This window comes from Lepidochelys kempii, chromosome 2 (genome assembly GCF_965140285.1).
Source record: "Lepidochelys kempii isolate rLepKem1 chromosome 2, rLepKem1.hap1, whole genome shotgun sequence".
Classification (NCBI taxonomy): domain Eukaryota; kingdom Metazoa; phylum Chordata; order Testudines; family Cheloniidae; genus Lepidochelys; species Lepidochelys kempii.
Genome location: NC_136381.1, coordinates 250,927,696 through 250,946,631, shown reverse-complemented (window position 1 = coordinate 250,946,631; position 18,936 = coordinate 250,927,696). Strand labels below are relative to the sequence as shown.

At 39.7% G+C, this 18,936-nt stretch overlaps 1 protein-coding gene across 2 annotated transcripts in view; it reads left to right on the top strand.

Moving 5' to 3' along the window:
* The window catches only part of UBE3C (ubiquitin protein ligase E3C), a 168,627-nt gene extending 149,901 nt beyond the window's left edge, over positions 1–18,726 (top strand). For both annotated transcript variants that reach the window (XM_073334553.2, XM_073334552.2), the window contains 4 exons: positions 3,758–3,946; positions 4,059–4,125; positions 5,610–5,740; positions 17,038–18,726. In XM_073334553.2, the coding sequence (XP_073190654.2) occupies positions 3,758–3,946; positions 4,059–4,125; positions 5,610–5,740; positions 17,038–17,208 (558 nt within the window). In that variant the 3' untranslated portion in view covers positions 17,209–18,726. The remainder of the gene's footprint in view (positions 1–3,757; positions 3,947–4,058; positions 4,126–5,609; positions 5,741–17,037) is intronic.
* The last annotated feature ends 210 nt before the right edge of the window (positions 18,727–18,936 follow it).

The window sequence follows — 18,936 nt, the reverse complement described above, 5'->3', positions numbered from 1 at the left end:
ACAGAGCCAAAATAATACTCATAGTACTGACACGGCCCAGACAGACTTGGTTTCCTTACCTGACGCACATGGCGATCTGCACGCTGTTCACTCTCCCTCACCTACGGAATCTTCTTTCGCAGGAGGACAGTCAAGTCCTCTTTCTGGTCCTGGCAAAACTTCACCTGAAGGCGTGGCTCCTTCATGGCACCACCACGATGAACTAACCTGTTTAGAACAAGCAAAACAAGTGTTGTTAAACAGCAGAAAACACAACATGCGTACTACTTACCTCCAAAAATGGAAAAGATTCTTCCTACGGTGCCAGGACAAACAAATATCTGCAAGCCAGGCACCGCTTCCACTAATCCTGGAATATTTATTATCCTTAAAGAACTCAGGGCTTGTTATGAGCTCGCTTAGAGTTCATCTCTCTGCCATCACAGCCTTCCATCAACAGGTAGATGGCACCTCAATGTTCATTCACCCGATTACTAAGCGATTTCTAACCGGCATACAGAACATGTACCCAGACATCCAAGAACCCACACCAGCATGGGACGTAAATCTCGTGCTCAGAAGTCTAACCAGAGCCCCATTTGAACTCTTAGCCACATGCTCATTACTTCACTTATCTATGAAAGTGGCATTCCTGGTTGCCATTACATCGGCGCAAAGAGTCGTCAAGATAGGGTCTCTCATGGCTCACCCCCCATACACATCTTAAGTTTATGCCCAGAGTATCATCTTCGTTCCACCTCAACCAACCGATTCACTTAGCTACATTTCATCCAGAACCACATCCTAACGCTCAAGAGGCAGTCCTGTAGACATGAGATGTTTGCTGTGCCTTGTCCTTTTATCTGGACAGAACGAAGCCCTTCCGAAAATCTTCTAGACTTTTTGTGTTGATAACAGAACGATCAAAGGGCTCTGCCATATCTACGCAAAGATTATCTAAATCAGGGGTAGGCAACTTATGGCACGCGTGCCAAAGACGGCACGCGAGCTGACTCACACTGCCCGGATTCTGGCCACTGGTCTGGGGTGCTCTCCATTTTAATTTAATTTTGAATGAAGCTTCTGAAACATTTAAAAACTTTATTTACTTTACGTACAACAATAGTTTTGTTATATAATATATAGACTTATAGAAAGAGACCTTCTAAAAATGTTAAAATGTATTACTGGCATGCGAAACCTTAAATTAGAGTGAATAAATAAGACTCGGCACACCACTTCTGAAAGGTTGCCAACCCCTGATCTAAATGAATATCCATCTGTATCCATATGTGCTGTTCACTACACAACACTGAAGTCCATCCGGACATCAGAACCCACTTGACAAAAGCTTTATCTACCTCCATAGCATTCCTACATAACGTGCCCATTCTAGACATCTGCAGAACAACCACCTGAGCCTCTGAACGCACATTCACGAACCACTACGCAATTACTCTCAGTTCAAGCTCAGACACAAGACTAGACCTCACTGTACTAGCCTCAGCAATGAACTCAGCTACGAAGTCCCTTCCGTCCTCATGAGGGCACTGCTCTACATTCACCTGAAGTGGAGCACCCACAGGGACAGCACTCAAAGAAGAAGAGAAGGTTACTCACCTTGTCCAGTTACTGAGGTTCTTTGAGATGTGTCACCTTGTGGGTGCTCCACTACCCACCCTCCTTCCCTCTACTTCAGAGTATAAGCTAAACACTCCATGGTAGAGAAGGAACTGAAGGGGTCGGGGGCATGCGCATGCTAGATGAGGCACCAGCAGTGCCACGAGACTGCTACTGCGCACGTGCACTCCCAACCAGACACTGCTACCGAAAATCTCTGATCAACAGCGCCGGGACACGCTGACACCGGAAGTAGAGCACCCACAGGGACACACCTCAAAGAACCTCAGTTACTGCACAAGGTGAGTAACCTCATCTTCTCAATATGATGAAACATTATGGGCCTGTTTTTTTCAGAGATGCGGAGCATCCACAACTCTCATTCACTTAGGCTGGAGCTGTGGATGCTCCACATCTGTGAAAAATCAGGCCCATAATTTTTCATCATTTCACAGTTTTTGATATAGGCCTGATTTAGAGAAATGGTGAGCACCCACAACTCCCATTCACTTAGGTTAGAGCTGTGGGTGCTCAACATTTCTCTAAATCAGGCCTATATCAAAATTGTAACTTTTGGCCAGCGGGAATTGGGATTTCCTTGTTGTAATGTGAAGTTGTAGAATACCCTAGTACCAGTGTTCTCTTTACCAAACAGTTAAGCTAGAACAGCACAGTCCAGCCAAACTGAGCCTTTTTAACTGCTGCCTGAGGGGAACTCTGAGATTCATACATTTGTGGAAGCTACTCCTGTTCCAAGGGATAAATATCCATGGTGAAAGCCTTGCCCCACTAAAGTCAATGGCAAAACACCCATGAACTTTAACAGGCTCAGGATTTTGCCACCAGTCTCTAGCTCAGCGGTTCTCAAACTGAGGGTCAGGACCCCAAAGTGGGTCAGGACTGCATTTTAAAGGGGTCACCAGGACTGGCATAGATTTACTGGGGCCTAGGGCCAAAGCTGAAGCCCGAGCCCCACCATCCGGGGCCAAAGCCTGAGGGTTTCAGCCCTGTGTATTGGGACTCAGCTTACAGGCCCCCTGCCTGGGGCTGAAGCCCTTGGGCTTCAGATTTTCTGCTGCCTCCTTCCCTCCCCCCCAACTCCCCTGCTTGGGGTAGTGGAGCTTGGGCAGGCTCAGGCTTTGGTCATGAGGGTCGTGTAGTACTGTATATACTCATTCATTAGCCTGTTCATTTATAAGCCAACCCCGCAAGATGGATAGGTAAAAATAGTAAAAGCTGTATGACTGTCTCATAGGCCGACCGTATATTTCAGGGGTTGGCAAACTTTGGCTCCCGGCACGTCAGGGTAAGCCACTGGCGGGTCGGGACGTTTTGTTTACCTGGAGCGTTCATAGGCACGGAGCCTCTCAGCTTCCAGTGGCCGCGGTTCGCCGTTCCCAGGCAATGGGAGCTGCGGGAAGTGACGCGCCACTTCCCGCAGCTCCCATTCACTGTGAACAGCGAACTGCGGCCACAGGGAACTGAGGGGCTCCATGCCTGCAGATGCTCCAGGTAAACAAAAGGATAATGTATTAGATATTCAATTCAATGATTTCATAGAGTTTAAAATCATCAAATTTTGGTGTAGACCCATTTATAAGCTGACCCCTGCTCTTTGATGCATCACATTTTTACCAAAAATATTTGGCTTATGAACAAGTATATACAGTAACTTTTATTGTCAGAAGGGGGTCGTGGTGCAATGAAGTTTGAGAACCCCTGCTCTAGCTGATTCATAATACTCTATTTAGTATTTCACACTACATTCTTCCTAGAAGTGGAGTTTCTGACACCTCCCAGCCCAATTACTTTATGGTAGTTAGGCACAGGTATATATGGGTATGTCCAATTTTACACAAGTACAGCTGGAGGTTAGGGGCTGAAAAATCATTTCCTGTGATACGTCACATCTTATACATTAATTTGTACTCCTATATATATATTTTCCTATATAAATACGTAGTAATACAACCTCATGATACTCTTTTTTCCAATTTCAATGGTTTTATAATATATTTCAGTTATTTTCAAGTATGTAAGTCATGTCCTTGAGTTTTCTCTAGCTCATTTTTGGAAGTGCAAGTTTTCCATTTACATGCAATATATAGAATTAGCGTTTACCAGGATTATGAACAAATACATATTTTTATGTTTACAGGTGGTTGAACTGAAGCCAGGTGGAAAGGATATTCCTGTCACCAGTGCAAACAGAATAGCCTACATCCATCTTGTAGCAGACTACAGACTAAACAAACAGATTAGACAGCATTGCCTTGCATTCCGACAGGGTCTTGCCAATGTTGTTAACCTCGAATGTCTTAGGATGTTTGATCAGCAAGAAATACAGGTACTTCTGTTTAGCTATGTTGGAGAAGTGTTTGCGTAATAATTATTTCAAAACTGAAAAAAATGTTTAATTTCTACCTCAAATCTAATCATCGAATTTTCATCAAATGCAGGTTTTGATTTCTGGTGCCCAGGTTCCTATTAGTCTGGATGACCTTAAATCCTTCACAAACTATTCAGGCAAGTATATCACAACTACACAAATGAGTTGTTATGGCTGATTCACAAATAAAGAATATTTTAAAAATTCTCTTTACATTTTCTTCCTAAAGCAACTTCTTAGAAGAGGAGCTGGAGCCCAATCTTGCCCTTTTGATGTTAGTGGCAAAGCTTTCAAAATGAGAGGTCTTTGGATTCCCTGAATTTAAGAGGGTTGGAAAGAATAAGATCAGATTTATCAAATGTGGGTTCCTAGAGTTACACACACAAACCCATATTTAGGTACCTAGGTATAAATAAGTGGCCACACGTTCAGCGCACTGTAGCTTTCATTGACTTCAATAGGAGTTGGCGGGCTCAACAGCTCTGACAATAAGGACCCAAGTGACTTTAGATGTCTGTTTCAACCAATGCATTCAGATACTTATCCTTGAAGGAGTCGTGAAGGGATAATTCTTCCACCCTTACTCTGCGAGCAGCCCATTGAAAACACTAGTCCTCAGTGAAAGGCTTTGCTCAGGGTTGTAGAATTGGACTATACATAAATGTCAATGCATGTTTTAAAAACTGATTTTGTCTGTATTATATTCACCCTTTCCTGGGTATATTGATTTATGGGAGATATACAGTCATACTCAATCCCATTACTCCTTCTGTCCTACCTCTTTATAATAATTATTACATAATCAGTTGTGAAAACAACTAAACAAATGTGGTTCAAACCCATTTATAATGCTCATTGGTCTCATACCCATCTCAGAAAAGATGTCTTGAATTACTATTTTAAGTCTGCTAAAAATATTTAATTTCTGAGTAATTCTTTGAATCTCCATTTTAATCATAAAGAAATGCTTTCCTCAGTATTCTGCACAGTGAAGTTTTCTTGCACATTATGATTTTACCCAAGTTTAGGAATGTATTTTGTGCAGTGAAATGTTCTTCCTTTATAAAAAGACAAATTAATCACACATTGCATGGCAATTCTGTGCATTGTACCAAAATACAATCAATCTTTTTTCTTCCTACCAATAAATCTTCAATTATAGGTGTATAAAAGCATATTATGATTGTATAAACGGCTATCTTTGAATATCCTAGTTATCGCTGTCAGTAGGCTTTCAATATTACCATTTTCATTTTTTTCAATTATTTTTACTTTCCTTTAAAAGAATTGTTACTAGTAATGTTATTGCAAAGGGAGCCAGAAATTTTTTTTAAAATGAGATTCATCCTGGAAAAGTACAATTAATAAGACTGGAAGAAAATTATGCAGAACACAGGTACTAAGTGAGAGGGAGAAGTTTGTGAATTACTAATGTCCAAAGAGGCCTGCTGGTGATGGTGAACAGCAAATCAGATGAATTGGCATGCTGCTTTTAATTTCTTTTCAACCTGATTAGAACTGATAGGATAGTCTCTAAAATGATATATTAAAAATAATTTGTCTGCTTGCATATTGTATAAAACTGATTTTTCTTTTAAAATATTTTAAAATTGTATTATAGGTGGATATACTGCAGACCATCCTGTAATTAAAATATTTTGGAGAGTTGTGGAAAGCTTCACTGATGAAGAGAAACGCAAACTACTCAAGTTTGTAACAAGCTGTTCTCGACCTCCTCTTTTGGGTTTTAAGGTACACAACTTGCTGAATTTTGATTAAAATTAATTACTTGGCTTTGATTAGAGTGCTTGTCCAGACTACTAGTAGTATCCAATTATGACAGAAATAAACTGGCTGGTTTAAAATATGGGAATTTATATCTTTGGGAATTAAGAAAATGCAAGAAAAAAAGTCTGTTTATGACCACAATTGCTACTTAAACATTTGCAAATGTGCATAATGAGTATAGTTAATTATATAGCTTACAAATATTTTTTGAAACATTATTTCACATTCATGTGTTCTGACTGGAGAGTTCCTTTAAGTGGGTAATAGGACTTTGCAAGAAGTATACATCATTAAAAATGTTTGCACTTTGCTGTGAAGGATGCTTGCTGCACTGCTTTTACTGCATCTCATCTCGATTAATAATGTACATAAAGCAGTATTGCCATCAGTTTCAGGGAACAGATTGATTTTAGCTTGAATGTGTTCAGAAATAGGCAGAAGAGGATTTAGGATATATCAACATCCACTAAAAACCCATCTGCGTTTGAATCCGGGAACATATTTCTCATGTTTCCTTTTGAATATCGTTTATCTGCTTATGATTCATTACCCATCATCCAAATATTGTGCTAACAAGTAGCTTTTCTTAGACTGCTATTTGCAATAGAGTTTGAATGTGGAGAAAATGTTTATCTGCCACTTATAAATATTAGTGATGGGTCTGTGCAGATCCCAATTTTAAAATGTCTTCAGTTCAGGGATGTTCAGACCAGAGGTTTTGGTTTGCTCTGTTATAATAGAAGCAATCTACACAATTCTGACTCAAATCTGGCTTTGGATTCCATTTCCTCTAGAAGTTTGGGAATGTTCAGTGCTCGTCTTTAGTGAATACATTGTAAAGAATAGACTGTTGAATATCAACACTGTAGTATAGTAATAGTAAATATGTTGTCAAACACTATAGTACTGTTCTGTCTAACAAATTAATACAAATCTCTGCTAATCTGGAATGTATAGAGACAGTCATCAGTGCAGAATATCACTTTCAAATAACACTTTGATATATTGTTCTGTTTAGCTCTTACCTTAGAAGTATTGCTCAATTAACTTACTCTTAGGCTATACAGCTAATAACGTTTCATATTATAAAGCAATTTGAGGTTATATTTAACTAGCAATGGGGTGGTAAGTCATTTTTCATGTTTACTGGATAAATATAGGCACATGCACTAACAGCGGATGAATGCAAGTTCTGTCTCAAGTATTGCAATTCTTATCGCTATTAGATTACAAAATATCTGTATTTATTTCTGTTTAGGGTTGGGGGTGAGATAATTTTCTCGCTAAATAAATATTTCCAGAGCAGTTCTTACCATTATTTTAAATAAGAACAGTATGCAGTTTAGATGACTGGAACAGCACGGGGATGAGGAAAATATATTTGGAGTTCTGCACACTTTCACCATACATCATGTATTAAAATTAGATCTAAAAAACATATGGTAAAAGAACAGTATGGTTTCAGAGTCAAGCACTAAGAAGTTAGGAAGTGCCAGAATTGAGGTTGCCTGTGCAACTTTAATTCAGCCCTCTTGTGTGTATGCATTATGATAGAGGCTTTTATTACATGATCACATACTATTTTTTCCCTAGGACTCCTGCCCCACTCAGTGAATGAGTAATTATTTAGTATTTCTTTTGATAATCATTCAGTGGGTGGCAGATACAGTCTGCTTGTGGAGCTCCTTGCCAGAGGATGTTGTGAAGGCCAAGACTATAACAGGCTTCAAAAAAAGAACTAGATACATTCATGGAGCATAGGTCCATCAATGGCTATTAGCCAGGATGGACTGGGATGGTATCCCTAGCCTCTGTTTGCTAGAAGCTGGGAATGGGCAACAGGGGATGGATCACTTGATGATTACCTGCTCTGTTCATTCCCTCTGGGGCACCTGGCATTGGCCGCTGCCAGAAGACAGGATACTGCGCTAGATGGGTGCGCTAATTTTGGCAACAGAAATGATTAGGAGACTGGAACACATGACTTATGAGGAGAGGTTGAGGGAACTGGGATTGTTTAGTCTGCGGAAGAGAAGAATGAGGGGGGATTTGATAGCTGCTTTCAGCTACCTGAAAGGGGGTTCCAAAGAGGATGGATCTAGACTGTTCTCAGTGGTAGCTGATGACAGAACAAGGAGTAATGGTCTCAAGTTGCAGTGGGGAAGGTTTAGGTTGGATATTAGGAAAAACTTTTTCACTAGGAGGGTGGTGAAGCACTGGAATGCGTTACTTAGGGAGGTGGTGGAATCTCCTTCCTTAGAAGTTTTTAAGGTCAGGCTTGACAAAGCCCTGGCTGGGATGATTTAGTTGGGGATTGGTCCTGCTTTGAGCAGGGGGTTGGACTAGATGACCTCCTGAGGTCCCTTCCAACCCTGATATTCTATGATTCTATGGACCTTTGGTCTGACCCAGTATGGCCACTCTTATGTTCTTATACACAGCATGTAAAATTTCTGTCAAACTAACCATTGATGCTAAATTATAAGTAACTGAAGCCAGGTCTTATAGTGGTAAGTGTTGGGCAGCTGTAACAAGAAGCAGCATTACTAGCTCCACCTACAATATGTTTATTTTACTTTTATTTTTACCCACACGTGGCATATACAACATAGTATGTGATAATTACTATGTGTGATCATTTGAAACACACATCATATGTGGTCTTGGGCTGTCCCCCTCATCTACTGTATTCAGATCTGGGCTCACCACACCAGGATGTTAGCATGAGACTCCTCATATATGGTCAGTTATTTGAAAAGCCCTCAATACCCACAGTTGTATGCACCTATAGATGGTAAATTAGTTGCTACATTATTCTAGTCTCAAGACTACTCCAGATGGTGCCAGTGAAAGCAGAGATTAGACTCACAGGAGATGAGACTAAGGTGTATAGGACAGGACACAATTAAAACTGGCCATACACCAAAGGAAAAAGTCTAATAAAAGAGAGAGAGAAATGTAGCAAATTGCCACTTGTCTTTCTAACAAAGGGGAGAGAGGGAGACCACGCAGCAAAAGCAGGAGGTATAGAATGACCAAGCACTGAAGCAGCCTATGAAATGTAAGAAGAGATGTGGAATGTGAATCCAAAGAGGTCAGTGCTCAAGGAGAGGCTTTAGAATCCATGTGTAACTGGATCACGTGTGAAAGGCAGGGGAGCAGCTCAGGGGATGTCGGCTGTAGCATGGCTGTGCTGTGCCAGAGGAGAATGGGCGGGTTAGAATAGCTATGTCAAGTGCAGCATGGTCAAACACATCAGCAAGGAGTTGGAGTTAATTGTAGGACTGACCTACAAGCCACGCCCCACACAGCTGCTCTGGCAGTAGGAAGTACAGCAAAAAATACTGCTTCTTTACGTGGGCAGCACTGAAAACCAGCCAGTTCCAACACTTTAGGGGTGCATGGATTGGTTAGCAGTAGCCCCCTACCAAGTAGGGCATGCCGTTGGCATCATGGGGCTCACCAGCCACCCAAGAGAAGTTGGGTTTTTCATAGCTATGCCCCAGAAATCCAGTGCTAGCTGCTAAGGCCCTCATAGGAGCTCTCAAGTTGTAAATGAATACTGGAAAAGGGAATAGGCAATGGCTATTGGCATGAGTGTTCATATAGTGGTAGCCTGTGATTAATGTTTGTACAGTGCTCTCAAGATGAAAAGCACTATGTACTGTAAGTGCTAAGTATTATTAGCAGTCAAATAAGTCAAATGAGTATATGAGTTTGTTATAAAAAAAGCTTGCAATATGTTGAGGGTGGAAATTAATGCAAAATCTCTTCAGTAATTAATTGTTCTATAGTTGTATTAAAATAGATATTAAATTTTGCTATTAAGAACACAATCGTTAGCACTGAAACTAAAATCTTGTATGTACTGCATTGTGGAACCTTCACCTTCGCTATAGTTCATATTTATTTAAGAGAAGGGATCATTTCAGAGTTCATAGCTTATAAATAGCACAGTCTGGGTTTGCAGCATGTAAAAATTATTAGAACCCTTAGTGCCAGATTATTGGACTCAGAGTAACATTTGCTAAAGCTAATTAAAGTTTAATAAGTTTAATAAATGTGATTGTTACAGACAAAAAAAATCATTAAAGTGCGGTTGAAAATTGTTAAGTTCCAATCAGGTCACATAATAAATTGATGATACTTACTTCCAAACTGTTGCAGATTCCCGTTGTACAGTATTTAATTATGCAACAAATGGTGCCCTTAGCATGACACTTGAATATAGAACTTCATTTTTTACATTTTTAAAGCTTAAAGTAGGAAAATTCAATTAGCATTTTGAAAAGAACACTAAAATTGCAGCATTTTAGCTGTGAATCACATTTTAAGGCCTCCATTTAAACAGTCATTTAACTTAAAATCTCATTGACCTCCAGCCTTAGGGTGGCTTTTTTACAATTTCTAAAACCAGATGATCTATTTTAGCTCAGCCAAGCATTTGTTGAAATTAATATTCCCTTGCCAGTGAAAGCAAGCATTAGGTGTAACAAATAAATGTCCTCTACATCCCCATTTGTCTTGGCAAGATAAACTTGATTTCTTAAAGAGATTAGAAAACTATACATGAAATAAAACCTCACATACTTGGTCAACATATCAGAAGACCAACCCAAATTTGGCCAGTTTCTACCTGATAGACTTCTTATTGGTTTTATATGTAGGTACATAAGAACTACCTGATTCTGTGGTATATTATTGGTATTCTGCATCTTAAAAAGCGCAGAAGTGTATGGTCTTTAAAATAAAATATTATGCGTCTTGCATAGAAAATATTATGTACCTCATTAATAGACAATTTTAGGTCCCAGTCCTGCCAAAATTTTAAAAGTACTTAATTTTACATATGCACATACTGCCATTGACCTCATTAGGACAACTCATGTTTACTTAAATACATGCCAAAAGATCGTGACCTTAGACTGCAAACTCTTTGGGTGCAGGACTGCCTTTAATCTGTGTCTTGGGTAGCATTAGACACGATGTCAGAATTTAGCAAAGAAAGTAATATTTACGTGTCCTGACTTCTGTGCAGTTGGAAGATTAAGTTTTTTGGTAATGTGCTTGGTGTGTGCTTTCTGGCCATATTTATTTTCCTATTCTAACTGTACTAAAAAATAACCTGAGGACCAAGGAGGAGGAGGTTGATCATTTTTTGTATGAAATTCAGGTTGCAGTCCGAGACAGATGGTCACATGATAATATAACATTGAAGGAAAGTTTCTTTGTGGCATGGCTACTCCTTAATCCAGTCTTGGCTTGATATGATGTGGGTAACATATTAATGTGAATGTAAAGATAGTTTAAATTGAATTTGAAAGAAAACGTTTATTTTAGATTTATATAGAAATTCTAACATGTAAGACTTACTTAAACTAAACTCTATAGAAGATCCATTTGACTGTTAGCAAGAGAAGAAGGGGCTTTTCTTTTTGTTAGAGATCTTCATATATATATAAGGGTATCAAGGAAAAACATGAAGCAATAAGGAAAATAACAAAAAAGTGTAATTCAAAGAAGAAATCTTGTACTTTATGCAATGCAAAGTGGGCTGAACAGGCCCAAGGACCCAGCCCATTATACTTGCCCCCACTACTGCCAGTGGTCTATAGCTTCCAATCAGGGCTGAGCAAATAATGGATTTTTTAGTTTGGGAAGTGGGCGAGGAGAGAGGCAGGCAAACTGAAAATACAAAAATATTCCTGTTCAGTTTGGACCAAAACCTTTTTCCCCAAAAAGTTTTTGTTGAAACAAAAACTTAAAACAGTTTCATTTTGAGATGACTTGAAACAGGGTGTGGACTTCTTTTGAGTTTTCATTTTGAATCGGTGGTTTCAGATGTTTTTCATCTTTCATTGGTGGGTGGGGTGTGTGGGGGGGGTGGGGGGTGGTCGTCTTTAATTGGCCAAAGATCCATTTAAAATACCATTTCAAATTGAAAAGTTTAAACAAAACATTTCAAAATAGTCTAAATGAAACTTTTCAATTATTTCAGAAACTTGTGTGTGTGTGTGTTTGGTTTTTTGAGTCATCTGATACCCTTTGCCAAAATCTACTTGAATAGATTTTAGGACCCCAAAAATGCTTTTATCTATGGAAAACTATGCTTTTATCTATGGAAACCTATTAGTAAAAAAAAAAAAAAATTTTTTTTTTAAATCGCTCAGCTCTGCTACCAGTGCTTAACACTGGTGCATTTTCAGTAAGTATACAAGTGTTAGGAAATTCCAGAGCCCAGCTCCAAGTCTACGAATTCTGTGGTGATGGGGAAATGACAGGGATTGTGCGTGCTTGGAAGACTTCGTAAGGCGAGCCTACACTTAATTGTACCTAAGATTTCTGCAAATAATTTCTTAGTTGCAAATAAATCAAAGACCTCTTTCTGCATGCTACTGTATTTTAAATTTTCCTGTTTCACTGTTTCTGTGGAACCAGATATTTGCAGAATATAGCGTGTGAACAATAACACAGCTAGCTATTCCCCTCCCCCCCCATGCTGGGCTTTAAGACCTTATGTTTTCTACAGTATGGCCATGATTTATTTATTTATTTATTTTTGCCATACCCATTTGGGAGTGCTTTTAGGGCAACCTAGGGAACATAAAAATAGCCATACTGTGTCATATCAATGGTCCCAGTAGCCTGTCTCTGGCAGTAGCTAGGGTCATATGCATCTGAGGAAACAAACAGAACAGGGCAATTGCAAGTGATCTGTCCTCTGTCGCCCAGTCCCAGCTTCTGGCAGTTGGAGGTCGAGAGACAGCTGGAGCATGGGGTTGCGTCCCTGACTGTCTTGGCTAGTAGCCATTAATGGACCTTTCCTCCATGAACTTACTTAATTCTTTTTTTTTTAACCCAGTTATACTTTTGGCCTTCACAATATTCCATGGCACGATTTTCACAGGTTGACTATGTGTTGTATGAAGAAGTACTTCCTTTTGTTTTTTTTAAACCTGCTGCCTATTAATTTCATCGGGTGACTACTGATTCTTGTGTTATGTGAAAGGATAAATAACACTTCCTTATGCACTTTCTCTGTACCATTCGTGTTTTATAGACCTCTGTCATATCGCCCCTCCTTAGTTGTCTCTTTTCTAAGATGAATATTCCCATCTTTTTAATCTCTCTTCATACTGAATCTGTTCTATACCCCTGATCCTTTTTGTTGCCCTTCTCTGCATCTTTTCCTATTCTCATATATCTTTTTTGAGACGAGGTGACAAGAACTCCATGCAGTATTCAAGGTGTGGGTGTACTGTGGATTTATACAGTGGCATTATGATAGTTACTATCTGATTACCTATCCCTTTCCGAATGGTTCCCGACGTTTTTTTAGCTTTTTTGAGTGCCACTGCACATTTAACAGATGTTTTAGAGAACTGTCCACAATGTCTCCAAGATCTCTTTCTTGAGTGGCTAAATTAACAGTTAATTTAGACCCCATCATTTTGTATGTATAGTTGGGATTATTTTTTCCAGTGTGCATTACTTTGCTTTAATCAACATTGAATTTCGTCTGCCATGTAGTCACCCAGGTTAGTGAGATCCCTTTGTAATTCTTCATAGTCAGCTTTGGACTTAACTGTCCTGAGTAAATTTGTACCATCTGCAAATTGTGTCAGCTCACTGTTCATCCCCTTTTCTGGATCATTTATGAATAGGCTGAATAGCACAAGTCCCAGTACAGATCCTGGGGGAACCCTGCTTTTTACCTCTCTCCATTGTGAAAATTGACCATTTGTTCCTACCCTTTCTTTCCTATCTTTTAACCAGTTACTTATCCATGAGAAGACCTTCCCTTTTATCCCATGACTGCTTAGTTTCCTTAAGAGCCTTTGGTGAGGGACCTTCTTAAAGGTTTTCTGAAAGTCCAAGCATGCTATATCAATTGGATCACCCTCGTCCACATACTACTTGACTCCTTCAGAGAATTATAATAGATTGGTGAGGCATGATTTCACTGTACAAAAGCCATGTTGACTCTTCCCAACATATCATGTTTATGTATGTGTCTGAAAATTTTGTTCTTTACTATAGTTTCAACCCGTTTGCCTGGTACTGAAGTTAGGTTTACCTGCCTGTAATTGCCAGGATCACCTCTGGAACCTTTTTAAACAATAGACCTTGCGTTAACTATCTGCCAGTCATCTGGCACAGAGGCTGATTTAAGTGATAAGTTACAAACCACAGATAGTAGTTCTGCAATTTCATATTGAAGTTCCTTCAGAACTCTTGGATGAGTACCATCTGGTCCTGGTGACTTATTGTTTAATTTATCCTTTTGTTCCAAAACCTCTGCTAGTGATACAGTAACTCCTCACTTAATGTCGTCCCGGTTAATGTTGTTACGTTGCTGATCTATTAGAGAACATGCTCGTTTAAAGTTGTGCAGTGCTCCTTTATAATGTTGTTTGGCAGCTGGCTGCTTTGTCCTCTGCTTGTAGGAAGAGCAGCCGTTGGAGCTAGCGGGTGGGGGCTTGGAACCAGGGTGGACCGGCAGCCCCCCCGTCCACTCCCTTAGTTCCTTGTGCGGCAGCCACCCAGCAGGTTATCAACTGTCAGGCAGTTCAGCTGTCCCTGCCCTCTGCCTTGGAGCGGCTCCCAGGAGCCTCCTGCTTGCTGTTCAGGGAGTGGGGGGGGAGAGGGAAGGGTGCTAATGTCAGGGTGTCCTCCCTCCCCCCGCTCTTGTACCTCATCTCCACAGAGCAGGGGGGGACATGACAGGGCTCAGGATGGAGGGAGCTTGTTGGCAGCAGCTGCTGTCTCAACTTGCTGATCTACTTAAAAAGGCACTGTACTTAGAGTGGGGTCAACGTACTTAAAGGCAATGTGTGTGTGTGTGTCTCTGTCTCTCTCTCTCTCTCTTTCTCTCTCTCACACACACACATGGTGTGTCTCTGTCTGTCTCTGTTTCACACACACATACATGGCACTTTGGAAAGTGGTGCGCTCCAGTGGGATAGCGTGGGTTCATCATCACTGTTCAGTTTCTGCATGGAATGTTTGCAGCCACTGCCGTGCATCTGTTGTGTCCCCTCCCTCCGTTTGTGCTGCCTTGTAGAGTGTGAGGCTACGTTAACAACAATGAGTTAACCCCTGAGGTCTCAGCCAGCTGCTAGTTCATCATTTAGCAATAAGGTATTCCCTGGGAAATATCTCACCCTCCGACTCCACCACCTCAGCCAAGCTTCACAGTTATCATTGCTGTGTACAGTATTAAATTGTTTGTTTAAAACTTATACTGTGTATGTATGTGTGTGTGTGTGTGTATATATAAAAATGTCTTTTGTCTTGCAAAAAAAAAATTCCCTGGAACCTAACCCCACCCCTCATTTACATTAATTCTTATGGGGAAATTGGATTCGCTTAGCATCATTTCGCTTGAAGTAGCATTTTTCAGGACATCACTACAAGGTTAAGCGAGGAGTTATTGTACCTCAGTGTAGGCCAGTTCCTCGGATTTGTCACCTATAAAATATGGCTCTGGTGTGAGAATCTCCTCCGTATCCTCTAGAGCAGGGGTTCCCAAACTTGGTTCGTGGCTTGCTCAGGGTAAGCCCCTGGCGGGCTGGGCGTCCGCAGGTACGTCGCTCACAGCTCCCAGTGGCTGCGGTTCACCGTTCCCAGCCAATGGGAGCTGCGGGAAGTGGCGCGGGCCGGGAGCAGGAAGTGTGGGAACCCCTGCTCTAGAGCGAAGAGCAGTGTAGAGAATTCAGTTAGCTTTGTCACAAGAGCCTTGTCGTCTTTGGGGTTCCTTCAGCGCCTCAACTGTCTGGTGGCCCCCCCGACTGTTTGGCAGGCTTCCGGCTGCTGCTGCAGTTTAAAAAAAAAGTTGCTGTTAGTTTTTGTGTCCTTGTCATTTTCTCTTCACGTTCTTCTTTGGCCTGTCTAATTATATTTTTACTCTTACGAGAGTTTATGCTCCCTTCTATTTTCCTCACTAGGATTTGACTTCCAGTTTTTAAAGGATGCCTTTTTGCCCCTTATCTCCTCTTTAACTCTGTTGTTTAGGCAAACCTCTTACTGTTTGGTTTTTTTAATTATTATTTGGGGTTTACATTTAATTTAAACATCTATTATGGTGTTCTAAACAAGTTTCCATGTAGGTTGCAGGTATTTCCCTCTTGTGACTGTTCCTTTTAATTTCCATTTAACTAACTTCCTCATTTTTGTGTAGTTCCCCTTTTTGAAGTTAAATGCTACTGTGGTGGGTTTCTTTGGCATTTTCCCCCTACAAGTGTGTTAAATTTAATTACGTTATCATCATTATTATGAGCGCTTCAGCGATATTCACCTCTTGGACTAGATCCTGTGCGCCACTTAAGACTAAATCAAGAATTGCCTCTCCCCTTGTGGGTTCCAGGACGAGCTGCTCCAAGAAGTAGTCATTTAATGTGTCTGGAAATTTTATTTCTGCGTCCCTTCCTGACGTGACATATACTGACTGGGTACGGGGATAATTGAAATCCCCCGTTATTATTGCGTTTTCTGTCTTAATAGCCTCTCTAATCTCCCTGAGCATTTCACAGTCACCAGTACCATCCTGGTCAGGCGGTCAATAGAATATTCTTACTGCTATACTCTTTTTGTTCAAGCATGGAATTTCTATCCATAAAGATTCCATGGTACAGTTTTATTTATTTAAGATTTTTACTTTATTTGACTCTACTTTCTTTCACCTATAGGGCCGCTCTTTCCACAAATGCAAATCTGTTCTGTCATCCCTATATATTTTGTACCCTTACCATATCCGATTGATTATCCTCATTCCACCAAGTTTTTGTGATGCCTATTATATCAATATCCTTATTTAATGCCAAACACTCTAGTTTGTCCACCTTCGTATTTAGACTTCTAATATTTGTATATAAGACCTTAAACATGTGGTCAGTATTCAGTTGCTTGCCTTCATGTTATATTTAAAAAGGACTTTTTTACATTTGACTGACCTCACAGCTCCTACCTGTACTTTACCAACTTCATTCCAATCCTCTTAACTAGGATATAGAGTTCCCCCTTTAATAAATTCATCCCTAATGGATGTCACTGCCTGAACCTTGTGCTCCTCCGCACCTGTTGGCTTTCCCTCAGCCCTTTGTTTAAAAAATCCTCTCTGACCTTTTTAAACCTTTGCAAGTGCCATTGAAACAGACTTAAATTCTAATTGCTCCTTGCCTAGAAGTTTATGTGGATTGTCATGGAATTATTTTTTAGCCTGTGTGTGTATCTTAATTTTTTCCTATTTTTGTATTTTCCAGGAGTTGTATCCCGCATTTTGCATTCACAATGGAGGATCGGACCTAGACAGGCTACCCACTGCCAGTACCTGCATGAACTTGCTGAAGCTTCCTGAGTTTTATGATGAAAACCTCATGCGGAGCAAACTTCTTTACGCCATTGAATGTGCTGCTGGATTTGAGCTGAGCTGAGTTGAACTGAGGTTTAAACAGAAGCTCTGCAGAGGAACTAACCAGTGCCTACTCCATAAGCAGCACCTGTACCCAAGCTGATGAAGGGAACTCAGTCTAGGTTTCTGCAGCTCTCATTTCTTATCAAATACCCTCAAATAGGTTTCATTTTTAAACACATGATTTGTTAGTTAAGTGTCATTAAACTTACATTGGCACTGCTTTATTATGACTCAAAATAATGAATGCTGTGTGCAGTGTGGTTGGGGTTTGTGTTTATGCCAAGCAAGAGCACATTTAACGAACAGTGACATCTCTGTGAAATTAACCAAAGATGAAGCTTTGGCTTTGTGCTGTTCAAATATAAATAATTCTACAAGCTGGCAATAAAATTGTGTGTAGTGCAGCACGTTGGGATAAGACAGGTCTTAACATCCTGTTATAAATCTTTAGAGGGAAGTAGATGTTTGCACATATCCCAGAACTGAGAGATAGAAAATGCTTGTTACTGATAACCCCAAATCTTGTTTACAAACCTTAGTTGTTGCAATTAAAACAGAATGGATTTGTTTTAAACTACCATCTCTTGAGATGGCAGGCACTGAGAGATAACATTGATATTTTATTTGTGCTTTCTGAAATATCTTCAAGAAATTGGATTTGCATGATTATTTTTAAGTTCTACCTTTGGCCGTGTCATGATCAGCTGGACATTGTCGTAAACAGATATGACTATCCATGCTTTTCTCTGTTCTGTTTCTGTCTCTCCTTTGCGCCTGTAAAGATTTTTTTTTAATGTATCAAACTCCTATGGCATACACAGTACATACAGTAGTCATGACTTTGGAAAAAAATATACTTGTAACAACTATTAAAAGTATTTCAACCAAAGCATCAGGCTTTATCTTTTATATCTGAAGCCTGCAGTGTTCACATTCCTTCTCTCTATCATTTCTCTTCATCTTAAGTACCATGTATGTGCTGTAGAAACTTGTCTTAATTCATTATTTTTGTGACTAAGCAGCTTTTGCATCCATCTGGCTGTTAGCAGTTCTGCTCAGACAAGTAGGTGAGAAGATGTTGCTTAACATAATTTGATTGCCAAGGGAAAAATTGGATTCATATGAAAGGAATCAGTTCTCTAATAACAGGTACATCACTGAGTCAAGGTTTGTGTTCACATTTAAATTTGCATTCAATTAAAAAAAATTAATTATAAGTCAAACTATAAGATGCGTAAACATGTGCATCCTTTCTGGTTTTTAATAATAACTAATAAAAAAATCAGAATTTACAGACAGACTCCGGTTCATCTCTTATGCTAAAACTATTTTGCTGTCACTGGAAGCTCTGTTGGGTTTCGTATTTAATAAGCAGTAACCAGCAATATACTTTTAAATGTGGAGAAACTGAGTGGTTTTAAGGTGTTTACTAGTATCGGTATAAAATGTATAATTTCCTAATTTAGGTAATAAATGAAGTGTTAAAATACTATTTGTAGTCTTGATGTACAGAAATAAAATAATTGTTTTCTTTTTGGTTTTGCTTTAGGCTGTTTTATTTGTTAAATGTTACAAACCCAACATATTCTTTACTTACAAATTGGTTTCTTGTATATTTTTCTACATAAATTATGGAACAGAAGACTGAAAAGAGGTCAGTGATAGTATTACTGCCTCCTCTTAAAAGCAAAACCTGAGCATTTCCTTTAGATAACATTATTTATTTTCCAACCCACGACTTAAAATA